Source organism: Bombus affinis, chromosome 12 (assembly GCF_024516045.1).
Source record: "Bombus affinis isolate iyBomAffi1 chromosome 12, iyBomAffi1.2, whole genome shotgun sequence".
Lineage (NCBI taxonomy): Eukaryota > Metazoa > Arthropoda > Insecta > Hymenoptera > Apidae > Bombus > Bombus affinis.
This window is the reverse complement of record NC_066355.1, coordinates 5,708,151-5,725,046: the sequence shown is the minus strand read 5'-3', so window position 1 is coordinate 5,725,046 and position 16,896 is coordinate 5,708,151. Positions and strand designations below refer to the sequence as shown.

General features: G+C 39.2%; 2 protein-coding genes and 1 long non-coding RNA gene across 4 annotated transcripts in view; 2 read left to right on the top strand and 1 right to left on the bottom strand.

Moving 5' to 3' along the window:
* LOC126922527 (probable nuclear hormone receptor HR38) overlaps positions 1 to 11,364 on the top strand; it is a 55,089-nt gene extending 43,725 nt beyond the window's left edge. Inside the window, exons 3-7 of the mRNA XM_050735188.1 lie at positions 481 to 539; positions 627 to 809; positions 882 to 1,235; positions 1,312 to 3,323; positions 4,071 to 11,364. Coding sequence (XP_050591145.1) covers positions 481 to 539; positions 627 to 809; positions 882 to 1,235; positions 1,312 to 3,323; position 4,071 — 2,609 coding nt within the window. The 3' untranslated portion in view covers positions 4,072 to 11,364. The remainder of the gene's footprint in view (positions 1 to 480; positions 540 to 626; positions 810 to 881; positions 1,236 to 1,311; positions 3,324 to 4,070) is intronic.
* LOC126922651 (uncharacterized) lies at positions 190 to 4,034 on the bottom strand. The gene is made up of 3 exons (XR_007712881.1): positions 4,020 to 4,034; positions 537 to 3,924; positions 190 to 396 (listed from the first exon to the last, which is right to left on the bottom strand). It is a non-coding gene; the product is annotated as an uncharacterized LOC126922651 (long non-coding RNA).
* A 1,456-nt stretch (positions 11,365 to 12,820) lies between the features above and the next one.
* Positions 12,821 to 16,566, top strand: LOC126922542 (carcinine transporter). 2 transcript variants are annotated; one of them, XM_050735233.1, is made up of 11 exons: positions 12,822 to 12,970; positions 13,203 to 13,424; positions 13,997 to 14,170; positions 14,249 to 14,352; positions 14,424 to 14,578; positions 14,718 to 14,886; positions 14,972 to 15,220; positions 15,423 to 15,637; positions 15,778 to 15,959; positions 16,030 to 16,208; positions 16,306 to 16,566. In XM_050735233.1, exons 1-11 carry the CDS (start codon positions 12,899 to 12,901, stop codon positions 16,514 to 16,516), a joined length of 1,932 nt encoding a protein of 643 aa, XP_050591190.1. In that variant the 5' UTR covers positions 12,822 to 12,898; the 3' UTR covers positions 16,517 to 16,566. The 2 variants fall into 2 exon arrangements, with proteins under 2 accessions (XP_050591191.1, XP_050591190.1); XM_050735234.1 differs by lacking the exon at positions 13,203 to 13,424 and having other exon boundaries at positions 12,821 to 12,970.
* Positions 16,567 to 16,896: the final 330 nt, after the last annotated feature.

Sequence of the window (16,896 nt, the reverse complement as noted above, 5' to 3'; positions counted from 1 at the left end):
CATTTTTTACCAGCTTGACATAAACGAAATGATATGACTAATCCACATGAAGAAGGGACAAATATGAAGTTTTAATATTTCTTAGAAAACAAAAATTTATTTTTCAATATATGATGTCACATTCTCATATTTTCTCATATATTAAAATAAAACATTATTTTATTCTGCACTATTTTCAACTTTCACTTATAATTTTAAATAATATATAACACACTAAACTCTAAAAAATGTAAATTATTCATTTTTCATTGTACATCTTAAATAACTACTGCAAAATTTGGAAAATTTTAATCCCAATGAGATATGGCCCATGATAGAGCACCCACAGAAGTATGTTGAAAAATGTTGAACTCAAAATTTGATAAAAATGGACATTATCCCTTTTGTTCATGGAACCTTTATAAATAAAAAAATTGATATTAATTATGTCTATATTTATAATACATTTATAATATAAAAGTAATTTATGCGTAATTTCAGACAAAAATGAGTTGGAAGCAGCTCAAAACTTTCTTGAGCAGGCAGCAAGAACTAACCTTGTAAGTTTTTTTCTTTTTAAAGAAACTTTTGTGAGGTATATGTAAGAGTTTGGAAAAGTTATAAAAAACTCATTGTTCTTCTTTTAGCATGAATTTTTGCAAAGACTCAGCGGCGTGCTGGTTAATGCCACTGCAAGCCCAGTTGCTCGTATGGCAGCAGGTCTTCAGCTCAAAAATCAACTTACATCTAAAGATCCAGATTTAAAATGTCAATATCAACAGCGTTGGCTTGGTATTCCTGTAGAAACAAGGGAATATATTAAGAAGAATGTAAGTAACTTTTTCAGTTATTTGATGATACATTTTCATGTAAAAGCATATGATATTATTCTTTATCAATAGATTTTTGGAGCACTTGGAACGGAGAACAACAGGCCAGGTTCTGCAGCACAGTGTGTTGCATATGTAGCAGTTGCTGAATTACCTGTTCGTGAATGGACCAATGTCATTCATCTGTTAGTCAATAATGTTGTAAATCCAAACAGCACAGAGATATTAAAGGAAGCAACTTTAGAAGCCATCGGTTATATTTGTCAAGATATAGAGAGCGATGTTTTGGTACCTCAGTCTAATGAGATTCTCACTGCTATCATTCATGGTATGAAAGGATCGAGTACCTCGCATTACGTTCGCCTTGCAGCTACGAGTGCACTCTATAATTCGTTAGAATTTACCAAAGGAAATTTTGAGATAGAGGTTTGTATAATTTCAAGAATAGAATATAGGTTTTTAATAACAACATCTAGTTTAACCGTTTTGCTTATGTACGCAGACTGAGAGAAACTTCATTATGGAGGTGGTATGTGAGGCAACACAGTCCTTAAACACCCAAGTTAAAGTAGCTGCTTTACAGTGTCTTGTAAAAATTATGTCATTATATTATCAATATATGGAGCCCTACATGGCTCCAGCACTTTTCCCAATTACTCTAGAAGCTATGAAGTCAGATATCGATGAAGTTGCACTGCAAGGAATTGAGTTTTGGTCAAACGTATCTGACGAGGAGGTAGATTTAGCCATGGAAGAGGGCGAAGCTACTGATGGTGGTAGACCGCCAGTCAAAGTATCGAGACATTATGCAAAGGGCGCTTTGCAGTATCTGGTACCTGTTTTGATGAAGAAGCTCACTAAACAAGAAGAATTTGATGACGAAGACGATTGGAATCCCTCAAAAGCTGCTGGAGTGTGTTTAATGTTATTATCCTCTTGCTGCGAGGATGCCATTGTTCCATTTGTTCTTCCTTTTGTCAAGGATAACATTAAAAGTCACGACTGGAGGTATCGGGATGCGGCATTAATGGCTTTTGGTTCTATTCTTGGGGGCGTTGATCATGCTACCTTGAAACCTTTGGTAGAGCAAGCAATGCAAACGCTTATCGAACTAATGTACGACAGCAGTGTCGCGGTAAGGGACACAGCTGCATGGACGTTTGGTCGAATTTGTGAGATCATACCACAAGCAGCGATTAGTGAGACATACCTGAAACCATTGTTAGAGGCTTTGATAAACGGTTTGAAGGCAGAACCTCGCGTTGCAGCGAACGTTTGTTGGGCGTTCACGGGTCTTGCAGAAGCTAGTTACGAGGCTGCAGAAAGTCTCGAGGGACAGAATCCGGAAACGTGTTGCATGTCTCAGTACTTTGATTTTATCATTCAGAGATTGTTGGAAACGACGGATCGTCCGGATGGAGCTCAAGCTAACTTACGATCGGCTGCTTATGAAGCACTGATGGACATGGTGAAGAACTCTCCGCGCGATTGTTATTTAACCGTGCAGAAGACGACGATGGTAATTCTGGAGAGATTGCAGCAGGTACTGCAAATGGAGACACATATCCAGAGCCATTCGGATCGTGCTCAATATAATGATTTGCAATCGTTGTTATGCGCAACTTTGCAATCTGTGCTACGTAAAGTTACACCAGAGGATGCTCCGCACATCTCTGATGTAATAATGACAGCATTATTGTCTATGTTCAACTCGAATTCTTGCAAAGCCGAGGGTGTACAAGAGGATGCTCTCATGGCTGTTTCGACTCTAGTCGAAGTCCTTGGAGAAGGTTTCTTGAAGTACATGGATGCATTCAAACCATATCTTTGTCTTGGCTTAAAGAATCATGCAGAATATCAAGTTTGTTGCGCCGCTGTTGGTCTGACAGGAGACATTTGTCGCGCTCTAAAAAACAAAATGTTACCCTATTGCGATGAGATCATGACCCTCTTGCTGGAAAATCTTGGTAATAATTCGGTCAATCGTTCCGTGAAGCCTCAAATCTTCTCCGTTTTCGGTGATGTCGCTCTCAGTATTGGTCCTGAATTCAAGAAATATTTGGACGTGGTACTTCAAACATTGGCTCAGGCTTCTCAAGCAAATGTAGATAGAAACGATTACGATATGATCGATTATCTGAACGAATTACGAGAGGGTGTCCTTGAAGCTTATACTGGTATAGTACAAGGACTGCGCGGTGATGTATCGAATCCTTGCCCAGATACGGCAATTGCTCTGGTAGAGCCGCACGTGCCCTTTATTATCCAGTTCATCACGTCGATAGCACAGGACCGTGAACATTCTGAAGGCAATATTGCAGCTTCTGTGGGCTTGCTTGGTGACCTTGTCACCGTGTTTGGAGTAAAACTCTTGCCGATGGTAGAAACTGAACCGCTTACGGAGTTCTTAACTAAGGCTAGACGATCACGTACTGAGAAGACTAAGACTTTGGCTAACTGGGCTGCTAAGGAGATTCGGAAGCTCAAGAATATTGCTAACTCTACGTCCAGTTGGTAAGTAATTTTTCATTGCTTTATTAATCATTTCCTTCTTATATTTTTTTTATTCGTTTCTTTTATTATCAATAATTTCCGTGTGGACTATGTGTGGTGCGTGTATATTCAATCACCTGTTATCCATATCAACTTACCGTTTTTCCCATTTCATTCTTTACTACATTCCCCTTCATTCTACGCTACTACCTTTCTGTGTAACTTACTAAGATTATTTTCTCGACGAACGATTTATAATGCTATACACTTAGGAGATATGAAAGAAAAAAAAAAAAGAAAACAAGAAACGCGAGTGTACAAAGTATCAAAGAAGCAAAGATGCAATATGGCTGCATGGTGATGGAAAATTAGAGACATTACATACTGATTCTAGAAATTGGATCGAGTTGTAGTTCTTTCTGTTTAAAACGAACAAAATTTTGCTTGAATGTCCTTAATCATAACCGTCTTATCTTTGTTTAAAAAACGAGCCCTAAGTTGTCTCACATCTCAAAACTATTCTGTACAATACAGTTTCGTTTTGTCGTCATTGTTTACGATCCCCTTTGTCTCATAGCCCCGTCCCGTGTACAGACACGTGCACTCGACACAGAGACCCCATCTGAAAATAAAAAATTTAGGTCAAAAAATAACAATACAAAATTGAATAAAAAAGAAAAAAATTTAAATACGTTAAAAAAATATGCATACACACACCGAGCAGTGAGCGACAGTTATTGATATTTGGCTCGCTTTTGTTGTTTACAGATCACCCCACGGTTGTACTGTCGTGCAATTTGATTTGACTAGAGAGCTATCGAACACAATACAAAGACAACAAGATTGGATGGTGCGGATGCGAGTTGATGGATGTGCGTGAGTTTCGAAGCGATGACGATGATGGGGTGATGAGTCTGCACGTGTCCCTGCTCTGGCGACGGTATTTGAGTACCGACACGTCGAGCGCAACCCCAAATGGTCGAAAAAATAAATACATGTCTGCCGACAACGGATGATGAGGAGTGCAAGTGGATGTTGCCGATGAATGGGCCAAGGCCGAAGTCTGCCGAGATGTTCCGGTGATGCAAGTATGCCTGGTAACGAGCCTGGGGCTTCTACCCGCGTGATTGAGAAGTTGAACCTGAGGAAAAGACGACTTCAATAGACGATGATCGAGGCCAATGAGAGAGAGAGAGAGAGAGAGAGAGAGAGCGAATGAGTGAGTGTGGAAGAACGAATGGTGTGAACGAGGAAGAAAACGCAGAGAAACCAAATGAGAGAGAGCGAGACTGTAGAGCTGCTAAAGAAAGAATGTGCTCTAGTAATTGAACGTAAGGATGGTTCTATTAATATGTATGCATGTAAGATCACAGGGAGTCTGTGTGTATAAAATAAAACATGTCACCTTTGAATGAGCGATTATATTACACACGTCGTCTCGTCGAGAAAGTTCAATTATTAATGCGCAACTCGTTGTAAAGCTCCTAGCTTTTTTGTCCTCCTGTAGCTTTGCCAACGAAGCCCGCGGTCTGTTTCCGATTCCTTACTAAACTGTCACACCATCACTCGTTCGAAGCAATCGAAGCATCACCGAATGACTGTTGTTGGCGTGATTTGAAGTTAATGAGCGAAATAAGTGGCGGTCAGAATGCTGGTTGCTATTTTAATGCAGCCAAGTGGTGCACAAGTGGAGGTAAGAACTTTACACAAGAGAGGAAGAGAGAAAGGGAAAGAAAAAAAGAAGGTAAGAGTGAATGCGTGTGAATAGCATCACAAATGTTCTGAATGATTCTCAAAAAAATATGGTCGGAAGGTTGAAAATATTGCTGACCTCTGGTCCGATCGTGCTGCGCGAGAATCTAAATGATTAGTTATAGTATGATAATGATGATGATGATGATGATGATGATGATGATGATGATGATGATGATGCCGCGTATGTTACTTTGCCCGTATGTGAATGTCTGTTGCTGTTGATTCATTAAAATTAATATTTTGCTGGCATAAGTTATTGAGTTGTACCGAAGTCCTCGTCCGGCCTGAACGTTCGAGTAAAAAAGAATTGCAAAGAGGAAAGAAAACTAATTACGATCGAGTAGTATTCAGCGTCAAAATACATTATACAATTATACCCACCCATACACAAAAGTAATCCTGCGCGTAATCGAAATTAATTTTATGCGATCACGTTATATCATTAATTCGTATTTTTGTAATTCTCCAACGGAATATCGGACGAGAGCTTTTTGCACTGCCACTAACATTGAAACAATACTATGTACGTGATGTTCAGGCACGTGTTTTACACCGTTCGTTTCTTTCTTTGAATTCAAAGGGCTCAAGGATATCGAGATCTTATTTCGCGTGAATATTTGTCAAAGAGATTCGTCTTCCTGGCCTCGCATTGTTGTAGGAAGGCGTTTATTGATGATCAAATGAAAAAAGAAAATCATATCGAGGATGTTGCTCATCTTTATTCGCACGTTATTCCGGTGTCCATCGAAAAAACGAATACGGTGATCGCGTAAAAGTTAGGAACGATGGAATTTCAAAGATAGGTGATTGATATAACTCGACTTCATATCGTCCGGTTTTTCCCCGTAAGCTGTTTCAATATAAAATCAAGCGAGTTATACGGGAATCGATAGATAAATTCGTTGAAGAAGTCGGATATCGAACTGAAGATATTTCAAATTCCTGGTCGCGCAAGGATTACGCAGAATACTTTTTTCCTTTTCTTATACACACACACGCATCCCCTATTACATAAACATTTCGAATCATGAAACGACTGAGATATCGAATGGATCAGAAACGTTTCAGGATCCTTTAACGATGCGAACATTTTTCATTTTCTCGCACACTTCCTTGCCAGTCAACCTCGCAAATTTCCATAGCTTTCCCTTGTAGGTGGTTTTGTGCACGAACGCGATATTTAGTAAGATTTTACACGAAAGATTAAGCGGGCAATCGGGCGCTCTAATAATATAATACGAAGTTACGTCACGTGGTCGAAACGTGGCTGTGCTAGTGCCATGCATTCCAAATACTTTTGCCAGCGGAAGCGCACTGTGTGACCGTTCTTTCGTGATGTTCGGGGTATATTTTATAGTGATTTCATTCTTAACATATTTTTCCCGTGAACGCCTTGTTTATGCAAAGCTTTACGTACAGACACGATATCGAACAGAGAAGATTATTAACGATGATCGCAGCGAGATTCGAATGGAAATCTAGGCTGAGGGGTGGTATCTTCGTAAAAGAATCGCCTGGGTTGGGGTAAACGTGTTTCGACGGAACAAACACAAAAACGAAAACTAAACAAAACAATTTAAAAAATAAAGCGAAGAATAAATAGTTGAAAAGGGAAACAATATTGGCGTAAGAAGAAACGCGAAGGGACAAATAGGGAATTGACGAGAAACGATTATAAACTAAGACTTTTTATTAAATTGATTATCTTTTTTACGATTTTACATATCGAGGGAAACCAATGTGTCTGCTCCATGTCTGGATATAAAAATAAATATATATACATATATAATTTTTTTACTGTTGCGAACGATATTGCCAAACTTAGCGTATAAGAAAGAGAAATGTCTATTTAGCTTTTAAAAATGAGAAGAAACCTGACAAAACAACAAACAAATAAAAATAGGAGTAGGGAAAAATCGTTTCGGCGAGCCGCTCGTTACGTAGACTGGAGCCTAAACCTTGATCTCTTTGCGATACACACATCCATGTACACACCAAACACATACAGTTATACACGAATGCAAATTCTCCGTACATTGTTTTATCTCGCGGTGGATCCTTTCGATTTCGAAGCAGAACGAAATTCTCGCAGACGAAACACGGTGTCTTCCAATCGCGAAAATTTCTCCTTCTACGAAAAAGAAAAAACTACAGCTTTGCTTTACAGTTCTCACGATGACGAATGCCGTCATCGATCTACCAAAGTCGATGTCTCGATGAATCCAAGGAAAAAAAAAAACTACAAAAAGTATTTAGAAAAAGGGGGGGAGGGGGAAGCGAGAAACCGAAAGTAGTGAAACGGTTTATTCCGAATGTCCAAAGAAGAAATATGCAAAATATCGAGGCGCAAAGTGTATCCTGTTTTTCTTTTACATTCCACGTAGCAGAGAGAGTAGAGGGAAAGAGAGGACGTAAGAAAGAGAGCGAGAGGAGAGTGGAAGGACGAGAGAGAAAGAAAGGATGTAGATGTGAAAGGGGGAATGCGAGAAAGAGAGAGAGATAGAGGAACCACGACGGAGAGGACGTTGGTGCGCGACTTTCCGCGTCTTGATAAAGAACTCGATCGCTCGCCTGTCCTTCTGATTCGCAAACAATCGAGAGTTGCGCTTCGTCGCATTCACCATTCTATTGGCTGTCTTTAAAATGGGTGGTCGAATTCGTAAAAGCCTTCTACTGGTCGTTAGGATGACGCTAGGATGACGATTAGGATCGATAAGAAATTATTCCTGTGTTACTTATTCAACGCATCTTTTTATTCTCACGACGAGTAAAATGTATATAAAAATAGCCATTGAACTACCTATTTTAGAAACAGTCTGTACATTAATGGAACGAACACGCGACTATTCTTTTCATCACGCGTACTTTACGATCAATCGTGACCAAGAACATTCTTTCATGATCGTATAACAAGCGTCTACTTCAAGACGTTACTAGAAGACGGGGTATATCGTTCGTTTCCGGTATCTTCGAGGTGATCGTTGCGAATCACGTTATCAGGTCCGCCGAGAAGGGCAAACAGACTAACAGAAATGGAAGGAATGAAATACGGAAGGAAACACCCGTGTAGATAGGGATCGGTCGTGGAAGAGCAGAGGTAGGAAACTAGGAAACGAAATGCCGGTCGTGCCGTGATGGAAGTAACGAGTAACGAGTTGTGAAAATAAAAAATACGAAAGAAGCAAATTATATTATATATGCGACTGTGATTTTTTGGAGAGACTCTCGTGTGCGAGGGGTCGATGTTCTACCTTAAAGGGAGCGTGGCTCTGGCTGATCCATGTTCTCCATTCTACGATCTCAAACATAGCAGATTTGCTCGCCATTCTTCTGTGTAATTATTATTTTGTCTATTCGTTTTAATAAGAGAATATTCGCTGCTCTGTATTTCGAGCTAGCCTAACGCGCACACAAACACGTATATTTAATGAATGTACGAAAGGCATATATACGATGATTGAGGTCGTTTCTGAAAGACGGAGTTTTCCTTTTTAAGTTTATATGTGATCGAGGGAACGAGTCACGATCAGAGCCTCGCTCCTAGAAACAAACTCATACACGATAATATCTTATCGAACTATTAGTTGTTAGCCTTTTCATCGTCGAGACGCCTAGAGTGCGTGCGATGCTTCACTAGGGAACGTACGTGAGAGCGTATTTAATTATAAGGATTATTAAAAAGAATAAAAAAAAAAAAATTTGAAAAGCGTGTGCATTACGCTGTATCAGTGATGATGTGCGCTGTGAGATAAATCACAATTTACTGGTAGGATGTGTCCTGTTAGGGTGTTATCTGCGAGTGAAGAAAAAACGACGAGAAGAACGAATGAGCTGTGAGAGCGAGAAAGATTGTGAGCGAGAGAGAAACACAAGAGGAGAGAGTATTTGATAATTGTGGTGGAGGGATGATGATGAGAGTTGGCTCGTGATTCGACGTGAATCGCGGCGTCACGTTCGGGAAAGGACGAATCGTCGATTTGTAAAAAAAAAAGAATAAAAAGATAAAGAAGAAACAAAGGATGGAAATAAGAAAAAAAAGTTATATAAATTTTGTATCGTGACGCGGTTAAAAGATCGGAGAACTGTCACCGAATCCATGTCCTGGTGCTTCGCTGAAATTTTTGTCCAACTTAGAAAACGAGATCGCAAGACTAAATAAGTAAGCTGTTATATAGACGACGATGACGACGATGACGACGACAACGACGACGACAACGACGATGCGAATAAGATGAAAACGAATCCAAGCAGATCACACAGATGAATTATTTTTCGAGAGGATTTCAGCGACGCTGGGTCCAGAACAGAGTCTCCGTTCTTAAGATATTCGAACCGCGGTGCCGTTGTACGTACGAGACAATATTTTCGATAATATTTTTTAAACGATCGAATCGCGAAACACGAAGCCAACGCGTGTAGAGCTGTTATTGTTCCAAAATGTCCGAGAAATTGCACGGTAATGGCAGAAGTGAAGATCGATCGATCGTGTGATGCCTATAGTGCTTCGTGTGTGTGTCACGGTTGATCAGTATCTTCAGATATTTTTGTTTTTCCCGATTTTTGATGGGTTGCGTCGAGATAAAGCTAAAATGCCATTACCATGCATATTGTGTGATTAAAAAACTAAAGAATTAAAAGAGAAGCAAACAAAAAAAAAAATTAATAAAAAAAATGAAAAAAATTAATAACGAGAAAAAAGAAGAGGAGAGAAGCAAAATGAGCGTGTGAGATTGATCTTTTTGTGACGATATGCGGAAAGAGAGAGAGAGAGTGCTGTCGAGTGCTGCCGATCGACGATCGGACCAAACATTATAATTTACGCATGTGAACAATTCGGGCGATAAACGTGGGTTTGAAGCAAAAGCAAGAAAGAAAGAAAAAACGAATAAACGAGAACACGAGTTGGATGAAATCCTATTTAGCCTGCCACTCTGTAATTTGCTCACCCTCTCCAATTTGTTTCCTAGAGTTCAGCATTTACTTCGACCTCGTCACCAATAAAATAAAACAAAAGGACAAAAAAGTGGTAAAAGATATACCGTAAAAAGCCGAAGAATCGATAAATTCCTTTAACCTATTCCATAATTTAATGACTCGTTTCTTGTATTTCAAAGTAGATCCTACGAATATTCATTCGCGATCGCTAATAAAACTTGTTTCTTGACTCATTTGACGAAGATTAATTTCTTATCTGCATTAGATAAAAAGCATATTGTTTTTCCTTGTAAAGGAGCGAAATCTTGGTTAAAGTCACAAGTTGCTATTACGTGCTCGGTTATCATAGTATTATCAGGCAAAATAATGCTTAAAGCAAATCGAGATTACAACAACGAGGAAACTTTATTTTGCTACAGAAGATGAATCTTATATCATATACTTAGGAGGACAATGTTTTCCCTTGTTACCTCTGATTTTCCAATAATAATAATTTTCTACATGAATGATTCTAGAATGGGAGAGGGTGCGGCATGTCTACGTAGCGCAAGATATTTACGTATCTTTCATTTCTTTTCGGTCTGTGTCAGTCGTGTGGTTTGCCGAGCCTGTGTTCTGTGAAGGTATCCAAATGACAACGATTATATGTGACACATCGGCTGCATCGCTTATCTGAGTGCCAGAGCGATCGTGGAATGATTGGGGACGATTCTTTTGGAAAGTGTGTTCACCGTACGATCGGTTACATTAATACAACAATAAACAAACAAAATACTGATTTCGAAACACAAGATACAAAGGTCGTGTTATGAAAACGAAATCGCATACTATGCATTTCTTTTTTTCGTATTAACTCGTCTGTTATTGCGTGTTATCTGTTAAACGTAGATTCCACGCTGTGTGTTCATGGATATCAGCTTTTTTTGTTGAATCTTTAATGTGGTTGATCGTACTCTGTCAGTGTGTGTACGAGAAACGATTATACGAATCGCCAAGCGACAGTGCCATACGATTAATTAAACGAGAGAAATCATTTCGACTACTAACATCACGATTTTCATCGTCTTGACAAAAAAAAAAAAAAAAAGAAAAAAGGATCGAGAGAAACGAAAAAAGAGTGAAAGAACGAGGGAAAAGGAAAACTACGAGAGAAAGAAAACACAGTTGCGTTCTGTATGTGAAAAAAGAAATTATGAAATCTTATTCCGAGAAGAATACGAGGTCGTTTCATCCCGCAAGATTTGACCATCGAAATGCGAATTGCTTCCACATGTGTTTTCAAATTTGGAATTTCTTCTCCTTTCTTTTCTTTTCTTTTTTTATCTTCGACAAAACGAGATTGTCCAGAATAAAAATTCATTTGAAATCTGAATACACGCAGCAATGCTATTATTACCAGTCGTCGTTTCGGCATCGAGCTTTCTCTTTCTCACTTCTTTTTTTCCAATAACCACCCACCTTCATCTATCGCTTTCGACATCGTCATTCAGAGTAATCTCATAACGAAAATGCGGAAAATTTATCGTCCGATCGATATTCGTATGCGAACACGCGGATGGAGAACGTGAACAATTACCTGTGTATACCTAACGGTGCTTTATTTTATCAATCAGATTACCTTGGATTTGAACGAAGCCGTATATTTCGCGATTTTCAAGCATTTACCGGGGATATTCGTTATTGTATAAAAGTACCGAAAACGTAGTCTAACGACACCAAACTATTAACATTTCCAACAAATCAATTTTGTTGACGAAACGTGGGATAGACGAATGATACAAATAAGAAAGGATTTTTGCGAAAAGTATATATATATTTGTATATTATACTTATACGGGAGGTAAGCGATATGCGAAAAATCGCACGTTTGATCAGCATGAGAAATTAGAAATTAATTGTAGAACCGCCACGAAGGATAACGAATCGAAAATTACAAAATAACACCAAAAGTCGCGCGGCGTGTTCGAAGAATGAAATGCGGCCACCACGCAGCATATGTCAGCATTGTTCTTAATCTCCTTTAAGTACCCTTAACCCAATTGAATTAGAAGGACACACCTCGTGGCACGCGCCTCTGAAGTCGTGTCGCCTGCATTTCCTCGATTCTCTTTCGCGTGCGTGAAACGCGAGTACGTACGCGAGCTTTATCCTCTTCTTTCCCTTTCTTTTTTTTTTAACTCACTTTCAAACGAAGAAAGAGAAGCCGGTGGCTCGTGCTTAATGTACTATATTCGGGAGATGAACAATATCGGTGTATTCGCCATAAAAATTCCGGAGTAATTTCATCGACCATAATTTTTCTTTGTCGACGAAACGAGATACGACGTACAAGCACATACCATTCATTGATTTGTGTTAATTTTCTGCATACACACTAATTATTACACGTTCTTTCTCTCTCTTACACACACACACACATACACGTACACAAACACACTCTGCATATCTCTTCAATTTAATATCATTCATTTTCGTTTTGTTCTTTTCTTTTGATACGATGACACGTTTGACAAGTGAGTTTCCTTAAGAGAGAAGAGTAACAGTTGTCGAGAAGGCACGAATTTTTGAAAAATGTTGAGCGAGCAATGGATTGATCAACAGTGAGCGATTTAATTTTCTAATTCATCCAATTCCTTTTGGGTTCGTGTCCAACTAGAACTCACTAAATCCACTACAAGAGCTGGCACACGCTATCTAAATACTTTTGTCTCCTCTTCGTGGCGACTTCGGAGGGACACCCTCGTAGTACGATCGTGCGAGGGTGAAAAAGAAAAAGACGCAGCAGGATGGAACGAATGGCACGTCGGTTGCACTGCCATCGTAAAGGAGCTAATACACGTCACGTAACGCGTTTCTAAGGTATCGGCGACGTTTCGGTAGCTTGAACGTGGGCAAAGTTCACGAGAATGGAAGACTTGGATGAAAATCAAACGTCCGAATCAGCGAACACCAAGACGACTGGAAACGCGAACGATGAAGTAAGTTGTTTATGTCAAATTACATCTTCAACATATCTATTGGTAGGAATTATTACTTCGTAGTAATAATTCCTATCAACACACTTCTATACTCTTATCTAATCGATAGGATTTCCTTCATTATCGTCATTCATTTAAACGGTTTTTGATTGGTGTCATGATATAAAACTCCTTGATATAATTGATTATTTAAAAAGAGTGTGATCAAGATTAAGAGCCAAGAGTTTTGTAGGATGGCTTCGATCTCGACGATCTTCTACCGATCGTTGGCGAATTCGGTCGTTATCAGAAGCAACTTCTTTGGCTCGTGTGTCTTCCGGCGTGTCTTCCGTGTGGCTTTTGCGCCTTCAATCAACTCTTCATGTCCGACACGCCACCCCACTGGTGCAAAGTACCGGGGTTGGAGTCTCTGGATGTCTCCTGGAGAAAGAGACTCGCGATTCCAATTAGTCAGGTGCAATTGTCGGTCTAGGCGTTAATTCTTTTATCTCCTCGATCATGTGTTTTATTAGCAGGAATTTAGACAATTAGGGTATTTATTTAAAAGCTAGTCAATCAAATATACCCGCCCCTCGTTGCAAGCTTTTCATTTTTAAATTATTCGATAACTACATGGGAAACATTCATACAATCATTTTGATATTTAGAAACATCTGTAATTCTGTCATTAGCTTTTGGCGAAAATAATTCGTAGTAATATTCTGTTGCGCTTTATATTCTAAATACGTAGTCGTACAATTATCATCATAGGAATGGCAGAGTTAATTGCCAATGACAATAAATCTTAATCGCTATAAGTAGGTTAGAAAATAAGATTTAGAGTTAGCGTTGCTTATTCTATCAACCTACGCTGTTTGTCGAGGAAATTAGATAAACGCTAGCATTTTTCTCGTATTTCCAAGATGATTTCCTGCTCTGATACTGCAGAAAAGACATCGTTTATCCATAATAAAGTACATATGTACGTTTACCACAATAGTGCACGTTATTTGCTCGCAGTATTGTAACAATTGCCTTCATAATTAGGAGGACAATGAAACGTACAGTCAATGCACACGATACGATATCGATTGGACAGCGGAAAATATTTCTGTCGTGACAGCGGCTTCGTACATGCCAAATGCATCGTGGCCCATTGTTCTATGCGATCATGGTTGGGAGTATGAAACTTCAGAAGTGAAATCTTCTATCGTTATCGATGTACGTTTGCATTTTATCCTGTTTTTCGATCAAGATGATTATTTTATTTTTTCGTTAATTCCTGCTGAAACGTTTCAGTTCGATCTCGTGTGCGATCGTGCGATTTACCCGACGATTGGGTTGGTCGCTCTAAACACGGGAGGACCAATTGGAGTGTACCTTTTCGGCACGCTAAACGATAGGTAACAAACATTGTTACTTAGTTTTGAAACTTAGATACAGGTTGTTTCATTACCTTTGTTGTATCACATAGAATTGGTAGAAGATTGTCTTTCTTCACGTGTCTGGCGACTTTAATAACCGGTGGATTTTTAACGTCGATGTCGAACAGCTTTTGGACCTGGGCTGCAACCAGGGTGGTCGTTGGTTTAACCATTCCTGCTATTTATCAGATACCTTTTATCATATGTAAGATTCCACGAAGAGAAAGAAATAATAAATAAATAAATAAATAAATAACATGAACAAATACAGGGAATAAAAAGTATGAGAAATATTTTTCGTAGAAAGAACGAGTATTAACGTTTTCTGGGTTTTCTACAAACAGCTTTGGAACTGGTTGGACCAAATTATCGATCATTCGTGACAGTGATGACGTGCAGCTTCTATACGATGGGATTGTGTATGTTGGCTGGTGTGACCTATTTGATAAGAGATTGGAGAACGCTTGCCATAACCACGAGCGCACCCTTTCTTTTGTATTTCTTATACTGGTGGTGAGTAATTGTCTCTCTGCCTTTTATCCTTCTTCCGTATTCCTTCTTCCGCGACGTCATAATAAAACGTCTAAGATTATTCAAGGTTGTTGCCAGAATCACCAAGATGGTTATTGGCGAAAAGTCGATTAGTTGAAGCTAACGAAGTCTTGGAACGATTAGCCAAAGTAAACGGGAAAGAGCTACCTACTTCTTTCTCGCAAAAGCTACGTCAACGAATGATGATGTCACGGTCTAAAAGTGAAGAGGAGAGATTACGCAAAGGGCCCGGTGTATTGTCTCTCTTCAAAACACCAAATATGCGATTGAAGACATGTCTTATCACTCTAAATTGGTAAATCAAAGTACAAATACCTCATGAATCAACGAATAAGATAAAATATAACACGCGTGTGTTTGTTGTAAAATTTAGCTTTCGACACTTCTACAGAATCTTACAATGTTTTCGTATTATTAATCGCTGTTTATCGAATATACGTGATTGTATTTCTTTATGTGAACAACAAATGACGAAATGTATCTATCGCTCTTTCTAGGTTTGCCAATAATATGGTATATGTCGGATTATCGTATTACGGGCCAGCGTTGGGTAACGAGGAACACTTGAGCTTTTTCTTCTCGTCTCTGGCTGAGATTCCAAGCTACATGGCCTGCTGGGTCGTAATGGATCGATGGGGTCGTCGATGGCCTCTTTGCTTGTCCATGGTACTCGCTGGTGTATTGTGCATTGCCACGGTTCTTTTGTCATCTGGTACTACATTACGCTAATAAAAGAAAAATACAGGAGAACAGATTCTTCGTATAACTCATACAATAAAATGAGAAATACTGAAAGTAGTTTCGAAATAAATTTTTTCATTTTAACTATTCCATCTTTGTCTGTTTTTATAGATGCTGTTGTGACGACGTTAATTCTATTCCTCTTATCAAAATCCGCAATATCAGCCTCTTTTTTAATTATATATCCGTTCGCCGGTGAACTTTACCCTACACAACTACGCGGCGTAGCGATTGGTTTCTCCGCCTACATCAGTGGTCTCGGCCTTATAATCATTCCTTTTGTTACTTATCTTGTAAGTAATCGTAAATACGCTTATCGTGTCTCCGCGTTCAGTTAAATCTTCCAGGAATTTACGTCATTAGGGCAAGGAGAACTTAGTACTGCCCCTCGTAATTCTTGGCGTCGTATCTGTAATCGGCGGACTGTCTGGCTTGCGTTTGCCGGAGACGCTGCATCATCGATTACCACAGACTGTAGAGGAAGGGGAACTGTTTGGGAAGGATTGGACTTGTGCCGACTGTTTTCGTTGCGTCCCGACTAAGTATGAATCGTATTATTGTCAAAAATAGTCGAGTAAACACATAAATATTCCTCCTTCTTAAATGTGAATAACACGTCGTTGCTTTGGCTGATCTTAGACCTTCATCGGCTGCGGCTTCTTACGAAGATTTATCGATCAGAGAGACGGTGGAGATGCACGAAGTACCTGAGGCACCGATTCCTCAGAGACTGTTAGAGGACCAACAAAGGCCTAGCAGTGCGAGCGTACGTCGGCTGGTTCGACAATCCAGCGTGATGGACACGCAACGGGACTCCGATGGATCTATTAAGATGACTTACTGGTTTTAGTTTCGAATCGAGCTTTCAATTTCAAAATAAAACCGAAACTACTGACCCAAGGAGGTATTATTACCTACAGCATTTTTTTATGTATTGTCCCTGTCGTGAACGTATGCTTTTATACTAGTCTGTTAAAAAAATTCGTAGAATTACATCAGTAAATCGCGAGGCAATTCTAGCGTCGGGTTTTCGTATTTCTAAATCGTCTTTTAAGATTTAATGCATATTTCCTCGACTGACACTAAGATCTTCAGCGATTATCCGGTCAGTGATAACACAACTTTATAAACACGTTAAAAGTTCTTCTTTAGAATTGCTCAGTAGGAGGTCGAGCATCATCTTCCATCTCTTCTATTCATTCATGAAATCTATTTGACCACTTGTAAATG

Bases quoted from the DNA above. Each gene is read 5' to 3' on its own strand.
- LOC126922542 (XM_050735233.1), top strand. From the start codon at position 12,899: ATGGAAGACTTGGATGAAAATCAAACGTCCGAATCAGCGAACACCAAG. The intron at 13,425-13,996 runs GTGCAATTGTCG...CTTCATAATTAG, and splicing joins TCGCGATTCCAATTAGTCAG to GAGGACAATGAAACGTACAG. The intron at 16,209-16,305 runs GTATGAATCGTA...GGCTGATCTTAG, and splicing joins TTTCGTTGCGTCCCGACTAA to ACCTTCATCGGCTGCGGCTT.